This window comes from Anolis sagrei, chromosome 2 (genome assembly GCF_037176765.1).
Source record: "Anolis sagrei isolate rAnoSag1 chromosome 2, rAnoSag1.mat, whole genome shotgun sequence".
In the NCBI taxonomy this organism is placed as follows: Eukaryota; Metazoa; Chordata; class Lepidosauria; order Squamata; family Dactyloidae; genus Anolis; species Anolis sagrei.
The window spans coordinates 171,411,173-171,429,185 of NC_090022.1; the positions used below are offsets into that span (position 1 = coordinate 171,411,173).

General features: G+C 42.1%; 1 protein-coding gene across 8 annotated transcripts in view; it reads left to right on the forward strand.

Moving 5' to 3' along the window:
• SMARCA4 (SWI/SNF related, matrix associated, actin dependent regulator of chromatin, subfamily a, member 4) overlaps nucleotides 1-18,013 on the forward strand; it is a 114,495-nt gene that overhangs the window by 46,991 nt on the left and 49,491 nt on the right. For all 8 annotated transcript variants that reach the window (XM_060763327.2, XM_060763329.2, XM_060763331.2 and 5 more), the window contains exons 12-18: nucleotides 4,087-4,137; nucleotides 7,371-7,501; nucleotides 9,480-9,537; nucleotides 12,458-12,576; nucleotides 15,729-15,879; nucleotides 16,048-16,211; nucleotides 17,816-17,882. In XM_060763327.2, the coding sequence (XP_060619310.1) occupies nucleotides 4,087-4,137; nucleotides 7,371-7,501; nucleotides 9,480-9,537; nucleotides 12,458-12,576; nucleotides 15,729-15,879; nucleotides 16,048-16,211; nucleotides 17,816-17,882 (741 nt within the window). The remainder of the gene's footprint in view (nucleotides 1-4,086; nucleotides 4,138-7,370; nucleotides 7,502-9,479; nucleotides 9,538-12,457; nucleotides 12,577-15,728; nucleotides 15,880-16,047; nucleotides 16,212-17,815; nucleotides 17,883-18,013) is intronic.

Sequence of the window (18,013 nt, forward strand, 5' to 3'; positions counted from 1 at the left end):
AGGAAAAATGGGTTTATATATCTGTGGAATGGTGGGGTGGGGCAAGGAGCTCTTCCCTGCTGCAGTTAGGTGTTAATGTTTAGTTGATCACCTTCATTAGCATTTGAAGGCCTGCCTGAGCCTGGGAAAATCTGTTGCTGGGAGGTGTTAATCTGTGCCTGTTTTTTTCCTCTCTGTTGTTTAGCTGTTATAATTTTAGAGTTTTTTAATACTGGTAGCCAGATTTTATTCATTTTCATGGTCTCTCCCTTTCTGTTGAAATTGTCCACATGCTTGTGGATTTCAATGGCTTCTCTGTGTAGTCTGACATGGTGGTTGTTGGTGTGGTCCAGCATTTCTGTGTTCTCAAATAATATGCTGTGTCCAGGCTGGTTCATCAGGTGCTCTGCTATGGCTGACTTCTCTGGTTGAAGTAGTCTGCAGTGCCTTTCATGTTCCTTGATTCGTGTTTGGGCAATGCTGCGTTTGGTGGTCCCTATGTAGACTTGTCCACAGCTGCATGGTATACGGTAGACTCCTGCAGAGGTGAGAGGATCCCTCTTGTCCTTTGCTGAATGTAGGATTTTCTTGGTGGGTTTGTAGATTGATTGAAATCCACAAGCATGTGGACAATTTCAACAGAAAGGAAGAGACCATGAAAATGAACAAAATCTGGCTACCAGTATTAAAAAACTCTAAAATTATAACAGCTAAACAACAGAGAGGAAAAAACCAGGCACAGATTAACACCTCCCAGCAACAGATTTTCCCAGGCTCAGGCAGGCCTTCAAATGCTAATGAAGGTGATCAGCTAAACATTCACACCTAACTGCAGCAAGGAAGAGCTCCTTGCCCCACCCCAGCCATTCCACAGATATAAAACCCATTTTTCCTACTTCCAACAGACCTCACAACCTCTGAGGAAGCTTGCCATAGATGCAGGCGAAACGTCAGGAGAAATGCCTCTAGAACATGGCTCTATAGCCCGAAACAACCCACAAGAACCTAGTGATTCCAGCCATGAAAGCCTTCGACAATACAGTAGTGTTTCATTCTTAACCAAGCATTAAGATAGGCTCATAGCAGCCTAATTGACAAAGTTTTCAATGACAACTGGTCATGAAAGGGGCGTATTATCTCTAGCATCAGAGACAGTGTGGTTCTGTCTATCAGTTAGTGGATGATATAAACAAGAGTGCAGTTGTACTTATGTACTGCTTCTAGGCTTCCAAAATTCACCTAGTTGGCTACTCTAAGGATAGAACACTAGACTGAATATACATTTTCTCTGATCTGCCATGGCTCTTCTTATTTTCTTAATATTGTAGACTGAAGTGATGGAATGCTAAGTGTGAGAGGGCTATAGCAAGCTTCTTATTAGTAGCACTTTCAAGATGCATAATATAACAAAGCTGGAATGTGTCCAGAGGAGGGCGACTAAAATGATCAAGGGTCTGGAGAACAAGCCCTATGAGGAGCGGCTTAGGGAACTGGGCATGTTTAGCCTGAAGAAGAGAAGGCTGAGAGGAGATATGATAGCCATGTATAAATATGTGAGAGGAAGCCACAGGGAGGAGGGAGTAAGCTTGTTTTCTGCTTCCTTGGAGACTAGGACGCGGAACAATGGCTTCAAACTACAAGAGAGGAGATTCCATCTGAACATTAGGAAGAACTTCCTGACTGTGAGAGCCGTTCAGCAGTGGAACTCTCTGCCCCGGAGTGTGGTGGAGGCTCCTTCTTTGGAAGCTTTTAAGCAGAGGCTGGATGGCCATTTGTCAGGGGTGATTTGAATGCAATATTCCTGCTTCTTGGCAGGGGGTTGGACTGGATGGCCCATGAGGTCTCCTCCAACTCTTTGATTCTATGATTCTATGAAAGCAGCGATAGCCGAGTAGATTTTAAATCAAATGTATATACGGGGAAAAATATATAATAATCCCAATGCTGCTCAACCAAATTATGACGATAACACCTCCACTACAGACTAACTCACCAAAAATATAGAGGGAGTATGGTTGCTGAACCAACTGTCTATTTAAAAGTTAAGAACTGGGAACCACTAGAACTGGGAAACTTAAAATGATTCTTCAAAAGATTTCCGCTGCCACCATATTACTAATAAACAGGCTGAGTTTACTATTGAGAGGTTGTTCAGTAACACACTCTGTGTCACTATAGTTTTCTTAGAGGCCGCTGAAAGCTGACTTGAATAATGCTTTGACCACAAAGGTATTCACACTGAGGCTGGTATAATTTGATAAAAATATCAAGAACGTTTATTGAACAGGCTTGAATTATTCAGTTACAAATGCTTAATGGTTTCAGTAAAATGCTGGCATAAAAAGCTTGTGGTTGCGTTAAAGTCAAGATCTTAAAAACTTCTGGGTTACAAGTCTTAAAAGTTTCAACACAGAACATTACTTCAGGAAACGTATCTCTGAAAGTAACTCGCAAAAATCCCCCTTAGGGATCTAGCCAAAAACCCGGAACTAGACTTTCTTAGGAAACGAACAGACCACTAATGGGGTGCTGTTCTACACAGTATTCGAGCTATATTCTCAATAGCTATTCTGAATACTTTACAAAAGACTGACCCAAACTACTTCAAAAACTCAAACTGCTCTCGCTAACACCCACACTTCTTCTCTCTACCCTTTCCAAGCTCCAACTGGCAAACTGGGACCTCAAACCTCAGTTTAAAAGACACTTTTCCCCTTCAGACCACTTAGGCTCAGCTCCCATCTTTCTAACCAATCCTAGCCTTCTAACTTTCCCTCTTAGACTAGAACACGACCCCCCTTAAGGCAAACCTAACCTAATATGGCTTTTCCCTGTCTCTCTTTCCTAAAATGGATGCCGTGGCTTCGCTAGGCCCACTTCCTTAGGCTTTTGCTAGCTAGCTAAGATAAGGGATTCATTACACGCAACTTTTAAATTGGGTGATCTGGGTTAAGTGGTAGAATAGAAAAACAGGGTATCATTTTAGAGAAAATCAAGCAGTGCTTTCGCTTTTTAACTGGAATTAGGCCCTGAAACAGAATGTATTTAAATAATCCAGGTCTCGGCGGTGACCAGGGGAGCATTTGCACAGCTTAGGCTCGTGCGCCAGCTGCGCCCGTACCTTGGGAAGTCTGACTTGGCCACGGTAGTCCACGCTCTGGTTACATCCCGTTTAGACTACTGCAACGCTCTCTACGTGGGGTTGCCCTTGAAGATGGCCCGGAAGCTCCAACTGGTCCAACGTGCGGCAGCCATGATACTAACAGGAGTGGGGCACAGCGAGCATACCACCCCCCTGCTGTACCAGCTCCACTGGCTGCCGATCTGCTACTGGGCTCAATTCAAGGTGCTGGCACTGGCCTATAAAGCCCTAAACGGTTCCGGCCCAAGATACCTAACTAACCGCCTCTCGGCCAATGAGCCCACGAGATCTTCCGGGGAGGCCCTGCTCTCGATCCCGCCTGCGTCTCAGGCACGGCTGGCTGGGACGAGAGATAGGGCCTTCTCGGTGGTGGCTCCTTGGCTGTGGAACACTCTTCCCATAGACATCAGGTTAGCCCCCCTCCCTGTTGATCTTCCGCAGGAAGCTGAAGACCTGGTTGTTTAAGAAGGCTTTTGAATAGAAGTGCAATGACTGGTGATTTGACCATAGGAATGGAACAACGGAAATGGTATCGGATTGTGAATTTGACGATGAGACGACTCGGAATGATCTTGTAGTAATTTGATGTTTTGATGATGTGATAACTATGTACTGTGGATTATTTTATATTATGTTGTATTCTGCACCTTTTTTCTATGTTGTACACCGCAATGAGTCGCCAGTAGGCTGAGAATTGCGGTATATAAGCGTAGTAAATAAATAAATAATAAATAAATAATCCTCCCTCTATAATCAATCAGAGTGACAAACCTATCATAGGACACTTTCCCTTTAAGAATTTTCCATTTCTGCAAAATGTTAGAACAATGTTTTGGATGGAATTCACAATAGTTTACTTTTTCTAACATTGAAAAACTGCATTTTCCTAGGCTATTCACTTCCATGCCTCTCAGCATTGCTTCTTTCAACAATGGATGCTATTAATGATCTTTTCTTGTTTCCAGAAGCCTGAGACTGCAGAAGGACAAACACCAGCGATTGGACCAGATGGTGAAGTAAGAATGTTTGAAAAATTTACAACTCACAATTGTATGGATGCTGTTTTACTAGGAATATATAGGAAAAGAACCAGTTCATGTAGGCCCATTCTACTTTTCCATATAATCTAGATTATCAAAACAGATAATCCACATTATTTGCTCTCAACTGGATTATATGAGTCTATACTGCCATATAATCCAGTTCAAAGCAGATAATATGGATTTTGTGTGGCAGTGTAGAAGGGGCCTTAGATCCCCAAAGGCAATACATGCCTTATTGAAGTAATATGTTACAAAGCTGTTTGACAGTGTATGGACAATTTTTATAAATTATATCTTTCAGTATCATATGGCACAACTGAAATTGAAAGTGAAACAGTTAGTTTTCAAGATACTGCTAGATTCTTGCTTTCCGCTCTCTTTTGCCTCCTTTTACAGTCAGTTACAGAATACAAAGACTCGAATATTCTGATGTGAATGAATGATTCTAGTTATCACCTTCCATACTGAATCCATGTTATATTTTTTTTATTTATTTATTTACTTACGACATTTATATGCCGCCCTTCTCACCCCGAAGGGGACTCAGAGTGGCTTACAAGATACATAAAGTATATTATATTATTAGCATAATACAACATTAGTATTAAATATTACTGCATTGTACTATATCATTATATTGTAATATTATTAGTAATATTACATGTAATATAAGCATGTAATTATAATATTATATTAGTAGTAGTATTATATTGCATTACATTATAATATTACAAATATATGTATATATATTATATTATATTATATTATATTATATTATATTATATTACGTTATATTATATTATTAGAACAGCACAGGAGACAAGATGGAACTGTTCCCTGGCCCCCTCTCTCTTCACTCTGGCCCAGAGCGGCAGTTGGTGCTGAGGGTAGGGGTCCCCAACTTATGACATATGCAGGAGACAATATTCCAGGTGTGGCCTAACCAAATCAGAATAGAGGGGTAGCATGACTTCACTATGCTGCTATTGATGCAGGCCAAAATCTCATTGGCTTTTTTTGCCGCCGCATCACATTGTTGGCTCATGTTTAACTTGTTATCCACGAGGACTCCCAAGATCTTTTTCACTCGTACTGCTCTCGAGCCAGGCATTGTCCCCCATTCTGTATCTTTGCATTTCGTTTTTCCTGCCAAAGTGGAGTATCTTGCATTTGTCCCTGTTGAACTTCATTTTGTTAGTTTTGGCCAATCATCTCTCTAATCTGTCAAGATCGTTTTGAATCCTGCTCCTGTCCTCTGGAGTATTAGCTATCCCTCCCAATTTGGTGTCGTCTGCAAACTTGATGATCATGCCTTCTAGCCCTTCATCTAAGTCATTAATAAAGATGTTGAACAGGACTGGGCCCAGGATTCTTGGACCTAATGCGGTCCCAATGGTGAGGTGAAGGGGTGCCTCACCGGGAGGGTGTAAGTGAAGGGCAGAGCAAACTGCAGGCGTCTGGGGCGCCCGGAGTATAGAAAAAAAGAGAAGAGGCCCAGAAAAACACACCTCTTTTACCTGTCTGGCCCACGCTTGTATCCTATTATTGTACCTCCTCCTCTGCCTCTCAGATCTCGCTCCTGAAGACTGCAGTGAAGTGGTGCAGATGCGCATGTGCGAGATCTGAGAGGCAGAGAAGGATGTACAGTAATAGGAAAATTTTCATATTGAAATCAAATCTCATGCTTTTTAAATTTTTATTTGGTATGTGTTGGAAGAGGGGTAGTCTTATATGGTGAGTATATCCCAAACTCTATATTTTAACTGGAAAAGTTGGGGGTTGTCTTATACATCCAGTCATCTTATATGCCGGTAAATATGGTAGCTGAAGAACCTGGCAATTGCTGAGACACATATGTGATTATAATACATTCAGAAATTCTTTCTATCTTTTGGAAATCAATATGGCATTACCACAACACATGAATATACTCTGTCATATTTTATGCCTCTACAGTTTGTTTTCAGAGACAGGTATGTAGTAGAACTGCACTGGCCCTCAATCTGGCTCATACTTTTCTAAGAACTACTGTTTATCATATTGGTGTATCTCTTAATGGTTTTCTGTTCTTAACTACTGTATATACTCAAGTATAAGCCTAGTTTTTCAACCCTTGTTTTAGGCTGAAAAAGTCTCCCTCGGCTTATACTCGAGTCAAAGTTATTTATTATTTTACTCTATTATTATTACAGTTATCATTTTAATTTATTATTATTACATTTATTATTTTATTTTATAAGTGTTATCATTAAATTTATTATTTCACTCTATTATTATTATTCCATGTATTATTTTACTGTCTTTTTTATTACTGGAAGGATACGTAAGCACATTTACATTGAAGAAGGTTAGGGCAGTCTCATCTGAAATTATAATTCTATATAAATATTCAAAAACATTTAACCTATTAATGCCTCAATTAATGTAATTTTATTGGTATCTATTTTCATTTTGAAACGAACCAGTAGCTTCTGAATTTCTCACCCTCTGCTTATACTTGAGTCAATCCGTTTTCCCAGTTTTTGTGGTAAAATTAAGTGACTCGGCTTATACTCGGGTATATACGGTAATTTGAATTTGTCCAAGGAATATAGGGTGGCACAAGTTGGTCATCCCCCCCCCCCCCCCATGTACCCTTTTTGTACTTAAAAGAACCCTGTGTGGGACACTGATGTATCAACACTGTAGAATTAATACACTTTACCGGCAATGCGATGAAATCCTGGAATTTGTATTTTGGTGACGCACTGGCACTCTCTGCAGAGAAGGTCAAAGACCTTGTAAAACTACAAATCCCAGGATTCCATAGCATTGTGGCATGACAGTAAGAGTGATATCAGTCTGCATTGATTCTGCAGTGTAGATGCACCCTCATATGTAGTTTTCACTTTGTCTCACCAGTCACAGATGCTATCATTATGTGTTGCTGTAAACAAAAGTAAGACAATGTATGTAGGTTTTTTCGGGCTATATGACCATGTTCTAGAGGCATTTCTCCTGACGTTTCGCCAGCATATATTGCATGCATCCTCACTACCTCTGAGGATGCTTTCCATAGATGCAGGCGAAACGTCAGGAGAAATGCCTCTAGAACATGGCCATATAGCCTGAAAAAACCCACAACAACCCAAAATTAAGACAATTTGAAAGCAATGTTCACTTCACCTACACTATTTTAAATAATGACATTCTTCGTTCTTTCACAGCCCTTAGATGAAACCAGCCAAATGAGTGACCTTCCTGTGAAAGTTATCCATGTAGAGAGTGGGAAAATCCTTACTGGAACAGATGCCCCCAAGGCAGGACAGCTGGACACCTGGTTGGAAATGAATCCTGGGTAAGCTGCCATCAGATCTTGCACTCCACTATTTTACCCAGAAAACTTTCTGTTCTTTAAAAACTTGCTGTTCTTTATGGTTATATTGTGTTGTGTTCCAGTTTTCCTAAACTTTGAACTAGAATGATGAATAAAATGTCTAAGACAAGGTATTCAAGTTTTTATCTTTCCTAAAACCTATGTAAAAAGAAGAAATTTATGTAAGAACTAGCCATCCCCTGCCACACGTGGCTGTGGCCCACATGGGGGTTCTGTGTGGGAGGTTTGGCCCAATTCTATCGTTGGTGGGGTTCAGAATGCTCTTTGACTATTGGTGAACTATAAATTCCAGCAAATACAACATCCAATTGTCAAGATTATATTTTCCCCAAACTCCATCATAGAATCATAGAATCAAAGAGTTGGAAGAGACCTCATGGGCCATCCAGTCCAACCCCCTGCCAAGAAGCAGGAATGTTACATTCAAATCACCCCTGACAGATGGCCATCCAGCCTCTGTTTAAAAGCTTCCAAAGAAGGAGCCTCCACCACACTGGGGCAGAGAGTTCCACTGCTGAACGGCTCTCACAGGAAGTTCTTCCTCATGTTCAGATAGCATCTCCTCTCTTGTAGTTTGAAGCCATTGTTCCGCGTCCTTGTCTCCAAGGAAGCAGAAAACAAGCTTGCTCCCTCCTCCCTGTGGCTTCCTCTCACATATTTATACATGGCTATCATATCACCTCTCAGCCTTCTCTTCTTCAGGCTAAACATGCCCAGCTCCTTAAGCCACTCCTCATAGGGCTTGTTCTCCAGACCCTTGATCATTTTAGTCGCCCTCCTCTGGACACATTCCAGATTATCAATATCTCCCTTGAATTGTGGTGCCCAGAATATCAGTGTTGATATCTGGGCATATTGAGTATTCGAGTAGAGTTTGGTGCAGATCCATCATTGTTTGAGTCCACAGTGATCTCTGGATGTAGGTGAACTACAGCTCCAAAACCAAAGGACCCTGCCTACCAATATTCCAGTATTTTCTGTTGGTCATGGGAGAACTGTGTGCCAAGTTTGGTTCAATTCCATTGTTGGTGGGGTTCAGAATGCTCCTTGATTGTAGGTGAACTATAAATCCCAGCAACTACAACTCCCAAATGACAAAATCAAATTTTTATGAGTGATGGTCACTTCTTGGGGTAGTAGGTGCCTTGTGTCCAAATTTGGTGGCAATTCGTCCAATGGTTTTTGAGTTATGTTAATCCCACAAACGAACATTACATTTTTATTTATATAGATGTATACAAAACCATATCATTACAATTCCTTGATTTCCTTTTATTCTGTTTTTTTTTATTAATGCAAGGCATTACAGCAAACAAGTAATTGTTTGTTAAGTACACATATCGAACAGGTGACTGGAATTCTAGAGGAGGCTCCTTCTTTGGAAGCTTTTAAACAGAGTCTGGATGGCCATCTGTCAGGGGTGATTTGAATGTAATATTCCTGCTTCTTAGCAGGGGGTTGGACTGGATGGCCCATGAGGTCTCTTCCAACTCTAGGATTCTAAGATTCTAGGAAACAAAATTTTCTTCATTATATGTCTTTAAATACAATGTAGTCTCTATGCCTTCTGAATTTCTCTAAGGTCGCCTTTAAAAATATTCCTTTCCTAGAACCTGAGTCTCTGCTGGTGCCTCCAACTAAAATTCCCCAGTGAATCAGAAGACTATATTCTGATTTATGCCTTGTGATTGAATATAAGAATATGCCATCTTTTTCCTATATAATAATTTTTCCAACACTGCCGCATAGGCCGTGTCCGAGGTGTCACAATGGATGATGAAAGGCAGTTCAGGTCTAGGTGTGCCAATATAAGTTGTATGAATTAAGGTTCTACATATATCAGAAGCTTGTTGGCACCCCATAGTCCATTGCTGTTTTGCTCAAGGGGCTTTCACCTTAGCTGATCATTAATTTTAAATTTCAATATATATTTAAATAGATATGAAGTAGCACCTAGATCTGATAGTGAAGAAAGTGGATCGGAGGAGGAGGAAGAGGTAAGACGGGATGATTTGGCTTCTGTGCTGTTTTCTTTGTATTAAATTAAAATCTGATAAAAATACACATTTTAACTTTACCTGATATGTGTCATTTTAGTGGGATTTTTTTGTTGCTCTTACGTTCATTTTTTCAAGTAAAGACTTTTTATATGTATTGTGGTTGCTTTCATATTTCTACCATTGGTTGACTTTATGGGTTTTGGTGGGTTTCTTTCCAAAATGTGTTCAGAGGGACTCTGCCTATATGCATAGAAAATGTAATTCATAGAATAGGTTTTACTTTCAGGTTTTTGCTGCTGCTTTTGGCTTAAGTAATAAGTGAATCAATCCTCAAGAGTGAAACTGCCTCCAGGCGGCTTCGATGCAAAGACTTCTGTCTTCTTCATTAAGTCAGATTGCTTAGTTATGCACCTTGATGGTACAGTTTTGATGGGTGTGGTATACTAACAAACCTGTCTATTCTGTCTGGGTTGAAGGGAGCTGTACTTTCCCCAGACAGGCACCTGTGGGAAATTTGTAAAATAGGCTTTGGGTTAAAGGAGATCAGGAATGGCTGCTTTGGTGAGCCAATTTTAACTTCTGGGTTCTACTGCTTGCCATTACACTTCAATATGCAGTTACACATGCCAACAGGAAGTGGTTTTCTCCACTTCTTCTGAGGCATTATATTTTATTACTCAGGTGGGTAGCCATCAGGGCATTTGGCCCTCTAGGCACTCTACTTCCTCCATTGAAATTGGGACTCCTCCCAGTATATAATTAGAAGCCTCTTAGGATCCATAGGGAGCTATCTGGCTCCAGTGGGCCAGGAAGGGACCAAGACACCAAATTCTGGCTCACGTCCTGCAGGGAAAAAGGCATCTTCTGTGCCCAATATGGATATAAAGGGGCAAAATTGTCCACACAGCCTCTAGGTGACATTTTGGGCATTGAGTTGTTGTACGTTTTTTCTGGCTATATGGCCATGTTCTAGAGCAGGGGTCCTCAAACTACGTCCCACAGGCCACATGCGGCCCGCCAAGGGGATTGGGCCTTGTGCGAAGCCCCTCGCCGCTTCCATTGCTTGCACCGCGCAGCCTGCTCTCGTGCGGAGCCCCTCACTGCTTCCCAGGCCCAGTCCCCTTGCCTGCAAGCAACAGAAGCAGCGAGGGGCTTTGCGCGAGGCCAGGCTGCGCGGTGCAGCTTATCTGGCTTGCGTTGCCCTCGTGCGATCCAGGAAAGTGAGGCTGTACCGCACCACCTGCTCTCGCGCGGAGCCCCTCACCGCTTCTCAGGCCCAGTCCCCTCACCTGCAAGCAACGGAAGCGGCGAGGGGCTTTGTGTGAGGCCAGCCCGCGTGGTGCAGCTTACCTGGCTTCCGCTGCCCCTCATGCGATCCAGGAAAGTGAGGCTGTACCGCACCACCTGCTCTCGCGCAGAGCCCCTCGCTGCTTCCATTGCTTGCTGGCGAGATTGGGCCTGGCGAGGGACTCCGCGTGGTGCAGCCTCCCTTTCTTGGCTCGCACAAGGGGCAGCGCAAGCCAGGAAAGCTGTACCGCGTGGCCTGGTTCGCACGAAGCCCCTCGCCGCTTCCCAGGCCGAGTCCCCTTGTCTGCAAGCAATGGAAGCGGTGAGGGGCTTTGTGCGAGGTCACGTCGCACAGTGCAGCTTTTCTGGCTTGCACTGCTCCTTTTGACCTCGCACAAAGCCCCTCGCCGCTTCCATTACTTGCCGGTGAGGAGATTGGGCCTGGCGAGGGGCTCCGCGCGGTGCAGCCTCCCTTTCCTGACTTGCACAAGGGGTCTGGGATATCTGGGAGTTGTAGGCCAATGTGCTCTGCTATGGTGCTCTGTTGAAGGCAGGTGCTCTACTATGGCTGATGAACCAACCTGGACACATCATATTATTTGAGAACACAGAAATGCTGGATCACTCTAACAACCACCATGCCAGACTATACAGAGAAGCCGTTGAAATCCATAAGCATGTGGACAATTTCAACAGAAAGGAGGAAACCATGAAAATGAACAAAATCTGTCTACCGGTATTAAAAAAAACTCTAAAATTACAGCAAAACAATAGAGAGGAAATAATCAGAGACAGCTAATCACCTCTGAACAAAAGATTCCCTCAGGCACTAACAAGCCACACCAAAAAACTGCCAGGCCATCAAATGCTAATCAAGGTGGTCAGTTGAAACATTCACACTTAGCTGCAGCAGGTAAGAGTTCTTTGTCGCACCCTGGTCTTTCCACAGATATATAAACCCAATTTTCCTAGTTCCAACAGACCTCACTACCTCTGCGGATGCTTGCCATAGATGCAGGCGAAATGTCAGGAGAGAATGCCTCTAGAACATGGCCATATAGTCCGAAAAAACCTACAACAACCCAGTGATTCCGACCATTAAAGCCTTCGACAGTATTTTGGGCATTGTTTTTTCTTTTAAAATCGGGGTATAAATAAAGGATTATTATTATTATTATTATTATTATTATTATTATTATTATTATTATTACAAATGGCTAGACAAAACATATTTTTTCACTCCTATGTTGGGTGGCAGCGGAGATGGTGGTCAGAGAGCTATGATAAATCCAAGAATGCTTAACCCTAAATCTAAAGAGACAATAGTAGTTATTGAAGTGACTCTCTTATCAGCCTTCGCCAGCCATCCCCAATGGTCAGAGATTAAGGAAGTGACCCATCATTTGGAGAACCCCACATTCCCCATCCCTGTCTTCAAGTTACAAGGTTCTCACCATGTTCAGTTTGAATAAAATGAGTTAAAAGAGAGGATTATCTCTGTGGATGTGCTGAAGGAGTTCAGTAGAGTCGTTCTGTCAAAGTTGCTGGAGTGGGCCTGAACTCTCCCAAGTGTCTTAAGTAATCATACTGTGTGAGCAACAAGTACTGATAAGATCTCAATTTCTGACAGGAGGAAGAAGAGGAACAGCCACAGCCTGCTCAGACTGCTTTACCTGTGGAAGAAAAGAAAAAGATTCCAGATCCAGATAGTGATGATGTATCAGAAGTGGATGCAAGGCATATTATTGAGTAAGACTCACAATATCTTTTGGAATTTGTATTAGGTCCCCCTTTAAATGTGGATGGTACAGAGTTATCTCCTCAGGAGGAGAATGATCGCTAGCAGTGGGGAAAACAGTCTTCAGATTTGTGAGAGTTGTGGAGCTGAGGGCTCATACCTTGCTAGTCAGGATAATTTCCTGCCTCCTTTCACAATCATGCTTATTAACTTGATAAAGTTTATGTATAAACTGCACAGGCACACAAGAGACATGATTGCAGGATCAGCATGAGACGGTGCCAGTGAAAGATGTGTTTCTCCTCATCTTCCTTCTCAGTTTCTTCCACTGTCCATTGTCCAGAGCAGCCTTTCTCAACCTATGGGTCGGGACCCCTGGAGGGGTCACAAGGAGGTGTCAGAGGGGTCACCAAAGACCATCAGAAAACACATGGGGGTTCTGTGTGGGAAGCTCAATTCTATCCTTGGTGGGGTTCAGAATACTCTTTGATTGTAGGTGAATTATAAATCCCAGGAACTACAACTCCCAAATATCAAGGTCTATTTCACCCAAACACCAGCAGTGTTTGGGCATATTGAGTATTCGTCAAGTTTGGTACAGATCAATCATTGTTTTAGTCCACAGTGCTCTCTGGATCTAGGTGAACTCCAAAACTCAAGGTCAACGCCCACCAAATCCTTCCACAGTATTTCCTGTTGGTCATGGGAGTCCTCCAGTTCATCCCCTCTTTGGGTATCAGCCAGCACGTCAACGACTTAAATCTATTTATTTATTTACTTTATTTCTATATCACTTTTCTCAGCCTGTAGGCGACTCAAAGCGGTTTACATAGTACAAATTATCACAAGACAGTATCATAGGCAATTGAAACACATTATACATAACAGTCAATATCAATAAACAATCATTATCATAACGCCTCAGCACCAAATCAAAACCATTCTCATAATCCTTGTTCCATGTTCCTATGTTCGATTGCACCGTATTCCTATAATCAATTGCACTGTTTAGCCAAACGCTTGTTCGAAGAGCCAGGTCTTCACCTTCCTCCGGAACGCTAACAGTGAAGGGGCCTGTCTGATGTCTACAGGTAGGGCATTCCACAGCCGAGGGGCCACCACCGAAAAGGCCCTGTCCCTCGTCCCCACCAGGCGGGGACTTAGAAATAGTTTTCTAAGATCTACAGAAACACTCGCTGGAACACCCCAGCAAGCGAGAGTCCAAAAGTGGCAGGCTCAAACCCAGCACCTCAACCAGTGGCTGATACCAAATGAGAGACTCCCTCCTGGGCACACAGAAGACTGGGCGACTTGGGAGGCACTGAACAGACTGCGCTCTGGCACCACGAGATGCAGAGCCAACCTCAAGAAATGGGGCCACAAAGTGGAATCCACGACATGCGAGTGTGGAGAAGAGCAAACCACTGACCACCTGCTGCAATGCACCCTGAGCCCTGCCACATGCACAACGGACGACCTTCTTGCAGCAACACCAGAAGCACTCCAAGTGGCCAGATACTGGTCAAAGGATATTTAGTCAACTACCAAACTTGCAAATTTTGTGTTTTTTCTGTTTGTTTGTTTGTTTTGTTCTGTTAGAAATGTAATACAATTGACTGGTTGCCCTGACACGACAAATAATGGGAGTTCTGTGTGTCAAGTTTAGTTCAATTCCATGGTTGGTGGAGTTCAGATTGCTCTTTGAGTGTAGGTTAACTATAAATCCCAGCAACTACAATTTTCAAATGATAAAATCAATTCCCCCCGCAACCCCACCACTACTCAAATTTGGGCGTACCGAGTATTTGTGCAAATTTGGTTCAGTGAATGAAAATACATCCTGCCTATCAGATATTTACATTACATTTCATAACAGAAGCAAAATGACAGTTCTGAAGTAGCAACAAAAATAATGTTATGGTTGGGGATCACCACAACATGAGGAACTAAATTAAGAGGTCGTGGTATTAGGAAGGTTGTGAACCACTGGTCCAGAGAGATGATAGGAGGAGTTTCCCACACACCTCAGAGTCATGTCATGTCAAGGATTGGGAGCACTTTTTCTTGGGCAGAACTAAAGATTAGACTAAATACAGAGATATTCCAGGGGAAGGAGTTGGGAAGGATTTGTTGAAAGTAAATGGATGCAGATACAGAAGATACTGTAAGATTCACAGTTTGGGTCTAGGATTGTAATTGCTGCTGATCACATTTACTGTATTTTTTATTGTAAGATGTCATCAATTGTAAGATGTATCCCAATTTTAGTACCACCACTAACAAAAGAATACATAAGATTTATTATTTATTTATCATGTCAGGAGCAAACCAAACAGTTGTATTGCATTTTTTAACAAACAAACAAACAAAACACAAAGTTTGCAAGCTTGGTAGTTGATTAAATGTCTTTTGACCAGTATCTGGCCACTTGGAGTGCCTCTGGTGTTACTATAAGAAGGTCCTCCCTTGTGCATGTGGCAGGACTCAGGTTGCATTGCAGCAGGTGGTCTGTGGTTTGCTCTTCTCCACACTCGCATGTCGTGGATTTCACTTTGTGACCCCATTTCTTAAGGTTGGCTCTGCATCTCGTGGTGCCAGAGCGCAGCCTGTTCAGCGCCTTCCAAGTCGCCCAGTTTTCTGTGTGCCCAGGGGAGAGTCTCTCATTTGGTATGTTTTAATGAGACATACCGCATTATCACGGGGTGTTTGCGTCCTACACCATTGGAGAAATTACACTGTTTAGCCGGTATTGCACCACCTGACATCTGCCGGGAAGTAGCAGCCAATAGTGAAAGCACCAAGGCAGTGACATCTCCAGCTCATCCCCTGTTTGGGTATCAGCCAGCACGTCAACGACTAAAATCAAGAAATAGTTTTCTAAGATCTACAGAGACACTCGCTGAAACACCTCAGCAAGCGAGAGTCCAATAGTGGCAGGCTCAAACCCAAAACCTCAATCAATACATAAGATGCACTCATAAGAGAACCTTGTTTTTAGAGATTTTTATATAAGGGGTGAAAGTGCATCATAGAATTGAAGCACATTTCTAAAATCATGGCTAATTCAGCAAGGACAATGTCTGCATCCTGTGTTATTTGTTTTGTTGTACTATGCATCTAGAAAGGTATAATCAAATGTTATTCTCTCTCGCTTCCTTTTCAGGAATGCTAAGCAAGATGTTGACGATGAATATGGTGTGTCCCAAGCCCTGGCGAGGGGGTTGCAGTCTTACTATGCTGTGGCTCATGCAGTCACTGAAAGAGTGGATAAACAGTCCACACTTATGGTGAATGGTGTCCTGAAACAGTATCAGGTGAGAACTAGAAAGCAAGGCTGTTGGCTCAGGCCGCTGCGGCAAACATGGTGGAGCAGGCCCGCTGCTTCGATTTGCTGAGAAAAGTGCAGAATCGGAAACCGTTTTTGATATTATTTTCTTTCCATATGTACAGTAATTTGTGTGCATTTTTCTCTTTTTCTATAGATAAAAGGTTTAGAATGGCTAGTGTCATTGTACAATAATAACTTAAATGGAATCCTGGCAGATGAAATGGGTCTGGGTAAGACAATCCAGACCATTGCTTTAATTACATACCTCATGGAGCACAAGCGTATCAATGGACCCTTCCTCATTATAGTACCTCTGTCGTAAGTACCTCTGTTGGACTCATTTGGCAGTAAAGAATGATGAAAAGCTTCTGTACTATGTCAAATATCTAATATGTGTGAAGAGAATGTGTGAGTTGGCATATTTCTGTTCTTGAAATTATTTCTTAAAACAAGCAGTCACCATTGTTTCTAAGTAATCACGATGGAAGCATTTACCTGCATTCCTTCATTGTGGGTGTTGTATTAACCATCAGACTGGAAGCCTTGACCACGGTGGTCCACGCCTTAGTTACCTCTAGACTGGATTACTGAAATGCACTCTACGTGGGGCTACTCTTGAAGATGGCCTGGAAACTACAACTTGTCCAAGCCATATTAATAACTGGAGTTAGTTATAGGGAGCGGTCGACCCCCATGTTTAAGGAGCTCCACTGGCTGCTGTTTATTTTCCGGGCCCAATTCAAGGTGCAGGTTATCACCTACAAAGCCCTAAACAGTTTGGGACCTGCCTACCTTCATGACTCTGGAACTCATTACCTGGAGAGATCAGGAAAGCCCCACACTAGAAACGTTTAAAAAGAACCTTAAAACCTGGCTCTTCCACTGCGCCTTTGGCGAGTAGGTGTACAACATGACACTATTGCTCCCCTCAACGCTTCTGTCACTGGAGTACACGCCCCCCAAATGGGAAGTTTAGTTTTACAACCCTGTGTGTCTTTATGAGCTTCCTGCAAATAACTTGCTCCTATTTTCATCTCATTAGAGTTTTTAAATTTTTATCCTGTACATGTGGCCCGCCCACTGTTATTGCGATTGTGCTTATTGTAATGTTATTTTGTTACTGTATTCATATTTTTTTTAATGTAATTTTGATGATGTTGCTTGTTGTTTATGTTTTGGTTTTATTCTGCTGTAATATGTTTGCCCCATGTAAGCCGCTCTGAGTCCCCATTGTGGAGATGGTAGCGGGGTATAAATAAAGTTTATTATTATTATTATTATTATTATTAGTGCAAGGGTAAACAGTATGCGCACTAACTTTGATTTGCTCTAATTGCAATATAGGAATCGGTTAGTGTCCCACCATGGTTTGATACTCCTCTTACCTGGCAAGTCCCATAGACAACCCTTCATCACACTGCCTTGTTACTTTGGGTCTTTACATTTGAGGATATGATTGACTGGAAACCTTGGAATGCTCTCTACTGTTCTAGGCATCCCAAATTCCCCTGCTTCCTTTCACATAATGCTTTACTGATGTTTTTCTGGAGATAGATCACAGAAGAAAGTTTCTCAAAATGGAATCATTTGGGATTTCTTTTGTTTCTTTTGTAAGTAATTTTACTTTTCATCAACATAAGCTCAACGTATCAACATTTCATTTCGAATGGCACAAGAAATTGCTGTACACTCCAAGGCTTTTAATGATCCATTCTTAATGGGAATTTCAAGGTTAATAAAACCTACTATAGCTCTTACCTGTGGAGATCAGGAACCGATCATCTGGCAACTGTGAATGCAGTTTGGCACTTCTATTCAAATATTCTGAAATCATGACTATGTAGTTTAAATATGCAGATGGTTGAAACAGGTGAGAAGAGTATGTTTCTTTTACTATACAAAACATTTTCTTTCTGTTCCAGAACTCTCTCGAATTGGGCATATGAATTTGATAAGTGGGCTCCTTCTGTAGTTAAGGTCTCATACAAGGCAAGTACTGTGGCTCAGACTTTCATTTCAAATTTCAATCAAAAACTTTGCCAAGATAGAAGAATTTGTCAGTTGAAAATTCAATATAAAGCACTTCATCAGAAATACATATGAAGTAAGGTGTTAAATAT